The sequence below is a fragment of the Vicugna pacos genome, chromosome 3, assembly GCF_048564905.1.
Source record: "Vicugna pacos chromosome 3, VicPac4, whole genome shotgun sequence".
In the NCBI taxonomy this organism is placed as follows: Eukaryota; Metazoa; Chordata; class Mammalia; order Artiodactyla; family Camelidae; genus Vicugna; species Vicugna pacos.
The window spans coordinates 26,350,253-26,363,499 of NC_132989.1; the positions used below are offsets into that span (position 1 = coordinate 26,350,253).

General features: G+C 49.2%; 2 protein-coding genes across 2 annotated transcripts in view; one reads left to right on the forward strand and one right to left on the reverse strand.

Moving 5' to 3' along the window:
• LOC140692804 (uncharacterized) overlaps positions 1 to 13,247 on the reverse strand; it is a 218,901-nt gene that overhangs the window by 184,992 nt on the left and 20,662 nt on the right. The window lies entirely within an intron of this gene.
• On the forward strand, positions 4,960 to 6,670 carry NEUROG1 (neurogenin 1). Its single transcript, XM_031673009.2, has one exon. The coding sequence runs from the start codon at positions 5,222 to 5,224 to the stop codon at positions 5,975 to 5,977; it is 756 nt and encodes a 251-aa protein (XP_031528869.2). The 5' UTR covers positions 4,960 to 5,221; the 3' UTR covers positions 5,978 to 6,670.

Consider the following 13,247-nt stretch of genomic DNA (forward strand, 5'->3'; position numbering starts at 1 on the left):
TCTTCATGCCTACAGGCACTATAATTTGATGTTCATTTAAAATACAGAAATTGTCTTGGGTACAGCACAGACTGCTTTTTATTTTTATGTATTGATCACATTAATCTATTACATGTAAACATTTATAATTTGCCACTATTTTCTTCTATTTTGGCTTTTCTTCATTAAAATAATAATAACAACAACAACAACAATAATAATAATAAACCAAGAATCTCAAAAGACTCTGGAAGCATCAGATGAATTGCTCAGCACTAAGGGCCTTTCTCTCCCATCTTTCCAGGGAAGTGATTCCTTCATCAGTGTGTTGACATCAGAAAGGTCCTCTCAATAAGGAAATGAAATCACCTTCCTACTGGCTCCAGAGCGGTCTGGAGTCAGACCTCCAGAGCTGCCCTGAACAGGTATGCACCCTCTAATGTGCACCTGCATGCCTTCCAGGCTCCTCCCCTCGCCTCACTCCCTCAGTCATCAGATAGGCAGGCAAAGCCACAGGAGGAGTCCCAGTCTTGGCTTCACTTGGAGCTGATATGAGCTGTCACAGGGAAATGTCCCATTGACCTCAAGGGCTTAGGCAAGCACAGAATTGGAGGGCAGAAGCTAAAGCAAGATATCTGTTTCAATATGTGGGCAAACTGATGCTCACAGTATCAATCAACAGCGATTCCAGCATGTTGTCCAGATTTCTAGAGATTCTGATTCTGGGCATCTGGCATGGGGCCCCCATCATCACTACCACCTCAAGTGCCCACAGTGTGAGAAACTCTGGCTTCATCCAGTCCTTTGGAACATCTGCACCCCACCACCTCTGCTCTCCACCTCCCACGCATTGGCAGCTGGATGGCTCATATATCAGGCAACCAGAACACCTGGTGCAGACCTTGCCACTTCGGCATCTGCTGTTTTTGAATTTATTACATGCCCACATCACATCATATTGTGCTCTGGGAATGAGGACTTCCACAGATGTGCTCAGTACTAGGCTTCAAGGGATTTTGTGGGTGGGAGAAATTTCTATCTCCCCTAGCAAGGATATATGTCCCCCAAGAAGGGGCCCAGCCATTTTCTCTCAAGGAGAAAGCTCTGAGCCTCATAGAGAACAGGTCTGAGCTGAAGCTACCACCTCATTCTTACTTCCCAGGGTTCAGCTCCATCCTCAAATGGGTCACTTGTAGGAGGAGCCCCCAAGCCTCAGATACACTTACTCAAAGCACAAGAGGCAAGCACTAATGTCCAGGGAGGAGCTGCCACATGCACTACCCAAGAGCCAGGAGCAGGCAGGACAAGGCAAAGATGCCTGCCTGGTCAGGTCAGTAAGGCTCTGGCAGAGGAGGGGGACAAAGGCAAGAGAGAGCACAGAGCTGCCTAACTCATAACATGCCTTTGTGTACATCTGAAAAGCACATTTCTTGAGAGATGCAGCCCCACCTCAGGGTGCATGGCTTGGTGGGTGGTAGAGAGGCTAGATTCTGGTCCCCAACTTGCCCTGCATATCCTTGTGCAGTAAACCACTTGAACAACTGTGACAGCCCTACTCAGAGAGAAGCAGCAGGAGAAGGAGACAGAAGGGAAGAAGAAAGGCCACCATAGCCATTCAAGGCACATCACAACTGACCCCTACCCTCTTCCCACTAGGCCCCCACAGAAGCCTCATCCAGACTGGGTGCCAGAGGATAGATTCACATCTCACCTATCCTTCAAGGCCTTTTCTACCCCTCCTCTGCCAGGAAACCTTCCCTGACCACCCATCTTCCCTTTGGGATGTGCACAACGCTCTTCAGATCTATTCCCTCAGTGGGCCCTCAGCACTTCTCTCAGCCAGTGGCAGGTCACCTTCCTATGGCCATGTCTCCCCTGCCCCAAGACTATAGGTCTGCTGACTCTCCACAGAGCACCTGGCACAGGGCTGCATGCAGTAGGTACTCACTGTGTATTCACTGATTAGCTGGGATGGAAAAACATGGAATGAGGGCAGAAAAGGCCCCTGAACCTGGTCCTAATTTGACCACAGTAATCCCTGTAATAACCTGGAGAAAAGACCTCCCCATCTCCTGCCTCAGTTCAGTTTCCATATACGAGGTGCAGTGGAGGGATGAATAAACGCTAAGGGTTATGCTGACATTGAACCCTAGACTCAGAGCCCATGGTCCCCATCAGCCAGGTTTTCACCCCTGTTACCACAATGTCTAGCACAGTGCTTGGCCCAGATTAGGCAAGCAATATAGTATATGGGTTGCCTCCGTCTCTATGCTTTGGCAAGTTAAGGCAAGTTTAACTTGGTGGCTTATTTGGCAAACCAATCCAACTTAGCCAAGTCAAGCAAAAAAAAGCTCTACTGGGAAAAGGCCAACTATGGGGTGTCTTGTGCAATCAATGTGAAGGCTGCAGAACCAGCGTTAGAAAATAGGGGGTGGGGGAACAGAACCAGGGAAAAGCTAAGTCAGGACACCCACTGGTTACTGGCCACCTCTGCCACCACTGGACACTGCCCTTTCAGGCTGCTGCCACAACACAAGTGTACTCTGAATTGTCACCAGCTCAGAGCCTAAGTTCCAGGTGGGGTATGTGATTAACCCATTAAGTCACATTGCCAGCAATGGGGAGGGTGGAGCTCACGCATTTAGATTCCTCAATAGGGAGGCTCTTCAGGTGCCAGGCAACCAACAAATGACACGTGACCACTCCAATGACCCTGTTCCCTTGACTAAACAGATTCTCCCTTCCAGAACTTTGGAAAAGAAGCTGTAGTATGTTGAATAGTGGCTCCCCAAAAGATACATCCACCCAGAACCTAAGAATGTGAACTTACTTTGGAATGAAGGTCTTTGTGACTGGAATTAAGGTAAGGATTTCAAGATGAAATCATCCTGGATAAAGGAGGGCCCTAAAGCCAATGACAAGTGACCTCATAAGAGACAGAAAAGAAGACACAGGAACACAGAGGAGAATAATGCAGAGATTAAAATGGTGCAGCTACAAGTCAAGGAATGCCAAGGGTTGCCAGGAGGCACCAGATGCTAGAAGAGGCACTGAACAGATTCTCCCTCAGAGCCTCAAAAAAAGCTGATCATGCTGATGCCTTGATTTCAAGATTTTGGCCCTCTGAACAGTGAGAATAAAGAGAATAAATTTCTGTTGTTTTAAGGCCCTGAGTTTGTAGGAGTTTATTACAGCAGTATCAAGACATACATACACACAGGGGCCCAAAGGTGTCATCAAGTTGAGGCTGGTGGGAGTGCACTGGAACCCTGGGCTCCTGCAGGCTCACACAAATGCCGGCAGCCTGTAGATTTCTTGAGATGCCCATTATTACTGACCACTTTCCCTTTCTTGCTTACATTGACTAAAGTTACTTTTGGGACTTCTAGCAAATCTCCTAACACCCTTGTATAGAACGACGTCCAGCCTTCCCCCAGGTTGGGAGTACATGTGAGGTGCAGCAGGGGAAGGAGGGGCTGGGTAAAGTCCACCCAGCCAGAAGACAAGCACTTGGTCAGCCAGCCAAGATGGGCTCCTGCCTCCAGAGAGCATCCATTCAAAAAGGGACAGTGTGCCAAGCAGAGTCAGCTCTGAGGACAGCAGGTCAGGCACCAGGTCTGAGGCTACCACCGAGATACCATGGGGAGGAAGCTGAAACTTTGCTGAAAGGTGTTCATTTTGTTTTTAACCCCCCTCCCCATAATCTGATGCTGCTCCTTAGTGACTGTTTTCCCCTAAGCACAAAGTTGGGGGTGTCTGGGCCTCTGCTGCTCCAGAGTGAGCACTGGTGACCAGAGAGAAGCTACTCGAGACATGCAGAGTGCAAACCTTTCACTGAAATAGGCGCTTTTAGATCACTAAGGGGAGAAGGCGATGGGGGAGAGGGGCTCCACCGACTGCTTGCTGTCCTCACTCCTGGGCCTGGAAAGCCTCGCTGCTGGAACCTGAGGGGGCCTCAGAGGCTGCAAGCACCGCTCCAAGAGACACAGCACAAACGGGTGCCGGTGGAGGAGGTGCGGGAGGGGGCGGAAGAGGCCCACCCCCCACCTCCAGAGAGGAGATTCGCAAGCTTCTGTTACTTTAAGAGTCTTCAGACAGTGTTGGGGGTTGGAGAGTTATGGGGGGGGGGTTGGCCAAGGCTCCACCTAACTTGAGAAACTATCCATTCTTTCCTTGCCGCAGGGCTCCCAAAGCGCGCCATTCACCCGACCCTTGGTGAAGGTCAATAGAGCTATTGCCCTATTTCTTACCAACCTAGGAGGACCAAGGCAGCCTATTTCTGCCTTCTACCTTTGGAGCCACACCTGGTCACTCTGGTCTTTTTAAAAAGGGTTTTCCCCGGGTTCCCAGGGCGCTGCATGTCACTACCATTTATCGCGCGCTCCGTTACAAAAACGCCCTGCCAAGGTTCTCACGAACATCACTTCACATCATCCTACACAGGATAGACCTGTGCCCTATTTTACAGACAGGGAAAACGAAGGCAAATCACTAGCACGAAGTCATGCGGCCACTCAGCAGCCAGAGTGAGGGAGCGCACCCGGGTTCCCAGCCGGCTCCAGGTTTCCGCAACTCGCTGCGCCGCTCTGACTTTCCGGCCAGCGCCCCGCCTCTGCATCCCCAACCCAGCGAGAGGCGCCTGGCCGGCCCCGGGAGGAGCGTGCCTCGGTCGCTAATCGCCCGCCGCCCCCGCCTATCGTTTCACTGCCTGGAGACGCCCGAGCTGGCTTAGCCCGGAGACGGCTCCCGGGGCCGCGCGACTCAGCCGATTGGCCCGCGGTAATTACGGGCACGCTCCGGGAGGGGGGAGGGGCGGGATGGCCCCCCGCGAGCATAAATTATGCAAATACCCGGGCGCCGCACGGGGCTGACCTGCCGCCAAGCTCCATTCAAGGGGGCTGCCTCGGGGGCGGAGGTGGCTGGGAAGGGGGGCTCCCATTGTTGCGCCCAGTACTTAAGGAGTCCTGAGGCCGGTCGTGTGCCACTCTCGGTACTCACACGAGCTGATCTGAACGCCGGCGAGATCACTCGGGAGACCGGCGGGAGCGTGGCCCCTGCAGGCGAGGCAAGGAGCTGAGGCCAAGTTCCCGGTGTGCCCCTGCGCCCTTTCAGGCCTTGGTGCCTACAGCCGGCACACAGTAGGCCTGGGCTGCCCGGAACGTAGGTGCGCCCCGGCGGCCCTGCCCGGGCTCCTGCCCTCTGAGCGCCCTCTTATCTGTCCTCTTATCTGCACAACGCCAGGATGCCAGCTCCTCTGGAGACCTGCCTCTCGGATCTCGACTGCGCCAGCAGCAACAGCAGCACCAGCACCAGCACCAGCACCAGCGACCTGTCCGGCTTCCTCACCGATGAGGAGGACTGTGCCAGACTCCAACCACCCGCGTCCGCATCGGGGCCGCCCGTGCCTGTCCGCAGGGGCGCACCCGGGATTCCCGGGGCGTCAGACACTCCTCGGGTGCAGGACGACGAGCAGGAGCGGCGGAGGCGCAGGGGCCGAGCGCGGGTGCGCTCCGAGGCGCTGCTGCACTCGCTGCGCAGGAGCCGGCGCGTCAAGGCCAACGACCGCGAGCGCAACCGCATGCACAACTTGAATGCGGCGCTGGACGCGCTGCGCAGCGTGCTGCCCTCCTTCCCCGACGACACCAAACTCACCAAGATCGAGACGCTGCGCTTCGCCTACAACTATATCTGGGCTCTGGCCGAGACTCTGCGCCTAGCTGACCAAGGGCTGCCCGGGGGCGGGGCCCGGGAGCGCCTCCTGCCGCCGCAGTGCGCCCCCTGCCTGCCCGGGCCCCCGAGCCCCGCCAGCGACGCCGAGTCCTGGGGCTCTGGTGCCGCCGCCTCCCCCTGCGCCGCTGCGGCCTCGCCACTCTCTGACCCCAGTAGCCCCGCCGCCTCCGAAGACTTCACCTATGGCCCCGGCGACCCCCTTTTCTCTTTCCCTGGCCTGCCCAAAGATTTGCTCCACACGACGCCCTGTTTCATTCCTTACCATTAGGGCTCCTTTTGAATACCGTTACCTTCCCCCTCCCCCAGGCGACGGGCGGTAGTCGGGGCCCAGCTGCGGCCTCGGGACCCCCGGTCCAGGCAGAGGGAGGAAGCGGGAGCTTTAAAGGGGTGGGGGATACCTGAGCCGCTTGTTAGGTCGCTGCACCCTCGCAGTGGCTGCCCATTGGTCTGTTTCTCCAGCCCTCAGCCCTGGGCCCCTCCTGGTCGCCCCTAGACAGCCTTTCCTTTTGCACTTTCTGAACTCCACAAAACCTCCTTTGTGGCTGGCTCAGAGCTGACCCCAGCTACCACTTCAGTGTGATTTAGAAAAGGGACAGATCAGCCCCTGAAGACGAGGTGAAAAGTCAATTTTACAATTTGTAGAACTCTAATGAAGAAAAACGAGCATGAAAATTCGGTTTGAGCCGGTTGACAATACAATGAAAAGGCTTAATAAGGAGAGACAAGGAGTGGGCTTCATACATTATGGATCCCGACCCCCACCACTGCAGGCTTGCTCTAGGAAGAACCCGAGACTCTAGCGTAGCTATTCAGGCACTGGGCTGGAGAGTGCTTTAATTTATTCAAGATGCTTCATTCATATGAAAATGTATTTTTGTACATATAGAGTTTATTCTATTATTATGAGCTATCAAAGTTTACATTTTTGTACTGCAGATGTTTCGTGTAAATAAAAACTAAATAAAAAAAATAATGTCACCAAGTTTCTTTCCTAATGTTGGTGTCTCTGGGGCTTTTCTTCCCTTCCCCTGGCTGCTCAACACTTTAGTGAAACACTATCCCCACCCACGTTCAAACCCCCAGTCCTGTTTCAAAAACAATTAAAAAATAAAATGCACCTGATTTCCACCAAGAACTGGATAAAGACAGACTACAGCATTTGAGAGCCATCATTTCCTTTCACCTTGTAAACACAAGGGAGATCTTTCAGGCTCCCCATAAGCCAATTAAGACTTTTTACTGAAGAATTAGCCCCGGATATGCAGCTACCTGTAGAGGTAGGGGCGGTGGGAGAGTCTTTCTTTTGAGGAACTCTACATCAGCTGGCTCTGTGTTTCAAAGAGAGGGGATTAAAAAGATCAATACAGTGTGACCACTGGCTAGGAAGTCCCAGTGACAGGTGGGCCTACGCTGGGCAAGCAGAGGGGTCCACTCTTATAACAGCCTATTTAGAGGGGAAATTGATTTGTAAACAATGCCCCCAAATTGTTCATTGAGTCTGGGAACACCCTGGCTGGGAGGTATGGGGTAAATTATGCTGGTGTGGTATCCCTGGATGGGTGTGCAGCTGCCTAAAATTGTGAGTTAGGGTGTCTGCACCTCTCCATCGCCCCCACCCCCTACACACATGCTGGGCCCACAGGGTCCATGGAGGGGGAGCTTGATCAGAGAGCCAGGGGCAACAGCCCAAGCTTCCATTTGCTGCCTGAAAAATCAGCCGCCCAGACTCAGGGGGGATTTTTCTGGCTGCAGCGTATTTGTTGTCTGACAATTAGCTAATAGCACTGACTAGTGTTAACTTTTGTTTTAAATCTTAGGATGCGGATAATTAGAAGAGCAAATTCCTAAAATGCAGCTGCTGCCTGTTCCCCCAGCTCATAAGTTACCCCACATTAAGACCTAATTTTTTTCATTGGGTTGCCCCTTTTCAAGAATATGATTATTTAGTGGGAGGAGGTAGAAAGGAGTTTAGGAAAACAATATTCTATGGCGTTTGTGAAATCACATCTGTTTAGGAGGTGAAGAGAAACAGAGGCCAGAAGTAAGGCCACTAACAGCATTTTCCTTTGTGGAAGTGTTTCCCCTCATCACACACATGTCCTGATGAATTGGCTCCACAGAGTCAGAGCCCAGCAGCCATGGTCAAGGAGCCCACTTTCAGATATAAAGACTGCTTTTCAGGAAGTTCTGGAAAGTTGGATGCTTTCTCTAACTGCTCTCAGAGCAGAGACAAGGTGTATTTTAGGAAAAGTTTCAGAAGTTGTGAGGGTTCAGAACGGAGTTGCTTCTGCTAAAAACTCCAAGGAAAAAGTTGTGTCTCCTGAATGACCCTGCCCGGGGCCCCGCTCTATTGTCTGTCTCAGAATTAATTCACTCTACCAGCTTTGCATTTTCCTAAAGCAAAAGACACAAAAACGGTCTGCATCAGATTTTCTGCTCTCCCGTGCATAGGATGCTTGGCAGTGCCTCCCTCCAGCTTTCTGTGGGGCTCAGGCGGGGTCTTCAAGAAGGCAGGTTCTATATGGAGACTTCGCTCAGCAGCAGTGTAGGTGCATGTGTCTGGGCTAGAAGAAGAAGACGGCCAATTATGTGTATCATCATCCAAAATCCGTGGGAAAACCACCAGCAAACAAACATCCCACAAGCCCCTGGTCATCCTAGAGCCAATGGCTGTAGTAGGAGCTCTGTCTTATACAACTGCCTACAGCCAGCACTGCAAATGGAAAACAGAAAATGCCACTACCCCCAAGACTGAAGAAGAACAAAGTGTATTCCCAACTCTGTTGCCAAAATAGGCTCACAACTCAAGGCACATGGCCCAGAGCATCTTCCACCTAAAGAAACATCTTTAACAACATCACTTGCTAGGGGGAGTCTCCACCCCTGCCAGTTAATACTGTTCTTTCTTCAAGCAAGCCTGTCAGTATGGCCTTTGTAGCTCCTAAACAGGAGAAAAGAAGGAAGGGGCCTCTTTTTTCCTGCAGCAAACTCCCGTTCAGCCACTGACGCTGTAAAGGCAGGCTGGGGTTACAGAGTATTCTAATCAATTATAGAGCATAGAACATCCCGGTAACAGCCATGATTCACTTCTTCCACAGAATCTTCCATTGAAGATTATTATAATCATCAAGCACTTAGAAAAGCTTATTTATTCTCTGACTAGACCTGCCTATTCACTTCTATCCTGGTGTAACATGTGTGTTTTTATACTCTGCTTCCAAGCCTTTAAGAAATCAGGTCAAGGAGATTGGGATGACATAGTAAAATGAAGAATTTCACTCTGACTTTCATTTTTTTTTCTTTTTCTTTTTTCCCTAAAGTAAATCTTAACTTTGTTTGGGGATTATTTAGGCAAAGATGCTGTTGCCAAAAAGAATAATCCCTTCGTACATACTATATCTAACTCCTACTGGATCCACATCCACTCCAGATAAAAACAGATGAAGAGCTGAAGGATGTTGGAAGGAATAGAGGACTTGGAATAAAAACAACATTTTTTAAATGACTCTTTATCAAGCCCTGCTGTGTGCTGAGCACCGTTGTAGACACTGGGCTGACCAAGACATAGCCCTCACCAGAAAGGCACATACACACTAACGGGAAAGACAAAATCACCTTATGACAGATGGTGGTAAATGTTGAGAAGAAAAAAGAACATCAGATAAGGGGAATATGGAATCCCAGGGTGGAAAGGAGGTTGTTCTTTTAGAAAAGATGGCCAGGTTTTGATGAGATGACATTTGAGCAGAGGCTCAGATGCAGCAGGAAGGTTCAAGCCTTGGCAGTATCTGGAGGGAAGCATCCCAAACAGAAGGCACCTCGAGGGGAAAGCCCCGGCCATGCATCGTGCAGTAGAGGGGTGAGGAGGCTCATGGGACTGGAGCAAGGGCATAAGGGGGGCAAGGATGGAGACAGATGGGGGCAGTGCAAATCATGATTTTTTTCCTCAAGGTAATGAAGGGTTGAAAGAAGAGGAGTGATGTGAAGTGATTTATATTTGTAAAGGCCACAGTGGTTGTTATAGGGATTGCAAGGTTTAGGGACCAGGGCAGAAATGGAGACCCAACTAAACATCTGCACATTAGTCCTGAAGAAAGTCTTACAATAGCAGATGGGTTTAAGAGTGGTCAGAACCAGGATGACTTTTGAAGAAGGAAACAATAGGATTTATTTTAGGGTGTGAAAGAAAGAGAGAGATCAAGGATGACTTCAGAGATTTGGGTCAGTCCCTTAGTCACTCCAGCCTCCTCTGGGCTCCTGCCACACTCAGGCCACTCCCCTGATTATTGCACACACTCTGGACACATCAGTTTCTGAGAGACTTTGGGCTGCTTAAGCCCAAGAAACACACTTGCATCCTCTACATGCCCCTAAAGCCTGCATCTCATCCTTCATCTGTGAGGTTCCATTGGGGCAGTTCACAACCTCAGTAGAAAATCGCCAGAGTGACTCTCAGTCTTTCTGGGCAGGTTTAACAATGGTCCAGGCCAAAGAGGGATAAGTTGGTTTCGTTCAGTCTTTTATCTTATCTTAGTTATTTTTACTGAAAGAAGGTCATAACCCTGCAGTCAGACAGCAGTGGGCAGGTGTGTGTGCGTGTGCGTGTGCGTGTGCGTGTGTGTGTTCAGGGAGGATGTTCAGGCATTTGCTCAGGTAAGAGGCCAAAAGAATCCATCATCTTGCTTTGGTTTCTACCACAAAGGAGCCTGTAGGTAACCAGAGCTACTGTACAAAAGAATCACCCAGGAAGCCTTTCTTCAAAAAATGTGGATATTTGAGTCCTTCCTCCAAAGATTTTTCCATCAGAATATTGAGACTGAAGCCCTGGCATTTGTATTTTTTGAAAAGTTGCACAGATGGTTAATACACACAGCAGGATTAGGAACCCATGGGCTTTCAAGCATTGTGCTTCCCACAAGATCCAGTCTACTGCCCAGGCAGCCCCAATGGAGTGGGAGCCCAGATGTGCATGGACGTGGAGCGACCCCTCTGCACACTTCCCTTGTGTGTTCATGGGTCATATACTACAGGGTAGTGCTTCAGATTTCTCAAAGACTAACACCAGGATGGGGCCAGTAAACCCCACTGTTTTACAGTGATACCCATTTGCTCCAAGCCCAGAATCATTTTAAATTTCATTTGTTTGGAGCGTAGTGACAGAAACTGCTGGTTATTCACTGAAGTCCATTCTCCTCTCGTTCCTAGGCACAGTTAAGTGTGACTGTGTGACTGGGTTTTTTTCACTGAATCATGAGTGTAAGTCTTGCAAGCCATTTCTGGGACTATGTCTTCACAACCGTGGTGGGAGTCTGCACTTTTGTGCACAATGTAGAAAGCTGGAAAAAAAATCACTCCTGGTCATAATTTTCTTAAGCTACTCAGAGATGTGAGGTTATGAAGCAATTAAATACAATTACAAGAGGAGACAGCCCCTCCAAGGAGAGACAGCGCATGTGAACTATTTTACCTTGGGCCAAGCATGGGGAAGAGAGGTGGCTGCCATATAAGCAGATAAGAAGAAACTGGCTAAAATTTTAATAAAATCTTAAAAGCCAAATGTGGGCTAGGGGGTGAGTTTGGAATAGGAGAGTTTACGCCCACTTGCAAGCTCTTATCCATGGGCCCCACCATGTGCATACAACAAAGATTAGTCCAGGGCAGAAGACCAGAGGGAGTCCCCTCAGTGGTGGAGGTGTTCGGGAGTTAATTGTTGCTTGGGACTAGGCACTAGCCCCACTCACTTTCCCAGATATGCTATCCTTAAAGCAAAAGCAGGAGGCCACTGCAGAAAGAGCATTATCTCTCCTACAGTACAGGCAAAGATCTACTGATTCTGGGCAGAAATAGAAGCAAAACCCACCTGTTTCTGGTAGAGGGGTAGGAAACTGCCTCAATTTCAGGAAAAAGGCAAAGGTCAACTGCTGGTGGAGGAGGAGGAGAAGAAAACACCCTCTCTCCAGAGGGAAGGGCTGGGATCCTACAGCAACACAAAGCAAGGGTCTGCTACAACAAGGGGAGGAACAGGAACCTCCTTCCCAAGAACAACCACAGATACAAGGAAAAGTTTGGCTGCCAGGAGGATAAAGAGTTAGAAATCCTCACCAGGAAGCCAAGATGCACAGGATTTGCCAAAAACTGAGGCAGGACTGTCCTTTATGAACGTAGCATCGAGTAACAAGCAACATCACTCTGGTGCTGGTAAGGGACAAAATCATGGAGAGAGACACCCCCTGGGGCACAGGTAGGCAAGAATGGCTGAAAGCTGAGGGGTGAAAAGGGTGCAAAGAAAAATCCTTTGGCACTTCCCTCAGTAAAAGTATATGGTAACAACAGCCCACTGCTGAAGAAACAGGAAGACTGTGGTGTAAGTAATAATAACAACAACAAGAAAATTCAAACCAAGCTCAACTCCTGACTATGTTGACTGACCACTCCCACCCCATATTAACTGCATGACAAAAGAAGAGGCGTGTCCAAGCATAAAATTATTTACTTTAGTCTCTACTAGTTCTGTACACCTGGTGCCCAGTATTAACAAAAAATTACAAGACACACACACACAAATAAGAAAAACAACCTACTCCCAAGAGATAAAACAATCCATAGATCTAGACTCAGATATAACCCAAGTGTTGGAATTTTCAGATAGGAAATGTTAAATAGCTATAACTAACATGGTAAAGAATTTAATGGAAATTGTGGACAAAATGCTTATGTTAGTCAGAGTTCACCAGAGAAACAAAACCAATAGGATAAGAGGAGATTTATTATAGAAATTGGCTCACACGGTTATGGAGGATGAGAAGTCCCATGATGTGCTGTCTGCAAGTTGGAGAACCAGGAAAGCCAGTGGTGTCATTCAGACCAAATCTGCAGGCTTGAGAACAGGCAGCCAACGATCTAAGTCCCGGTGTGAGTCCAAAAGCCCAGAAACCGGGAGCACTGATGTCCTAGAGCAGTAGAAGATGGCTGTCCCAGCTTAAGCAGAGAGAGCAAATTCACCCTTCCTCATTCTTTTGTTCTATTCTGGGCCTCAGTGGATTGGATGATGCCCCCCCCCCCATGCTGGGGAGGGAGATATCTTCTTTACTCAGACTCCCAGTTCAAATGCTGATCTCTTCCAGAGACTTCGTCACAAATACACTCAGAAATAATGTTTTACCAGTTTAGCCCAGTCAAGGTGACACGTAAAATGAACCATCAAAATGCTTAAACAAATTTGGGAAATTCAGCAGAGAAATGAAAGCTATAAGAAGGAGTGAAATTGAAATGGTAGAAAATTAAGCATGATATTAGAGAAGGGCTTTCTTTCATGGGCTCACTAATAGCCTGACATAGTTAAGGAAAGAGTCCATGAACTGAAGCTAGGTCAACAGACTGTATCCAAACTGAAACACAAAGAGAAAAAGGAAAAACCACTACAAAATGGAGCATTCAAGGACCAATACCAAATGAAAACTTGAATCTAAGTAAAGAAATCAGAAAAAGAAGAAAATGGTAAAAAAAAAAAAAAAAGGTAAAAGACCCCCTTTTTTACT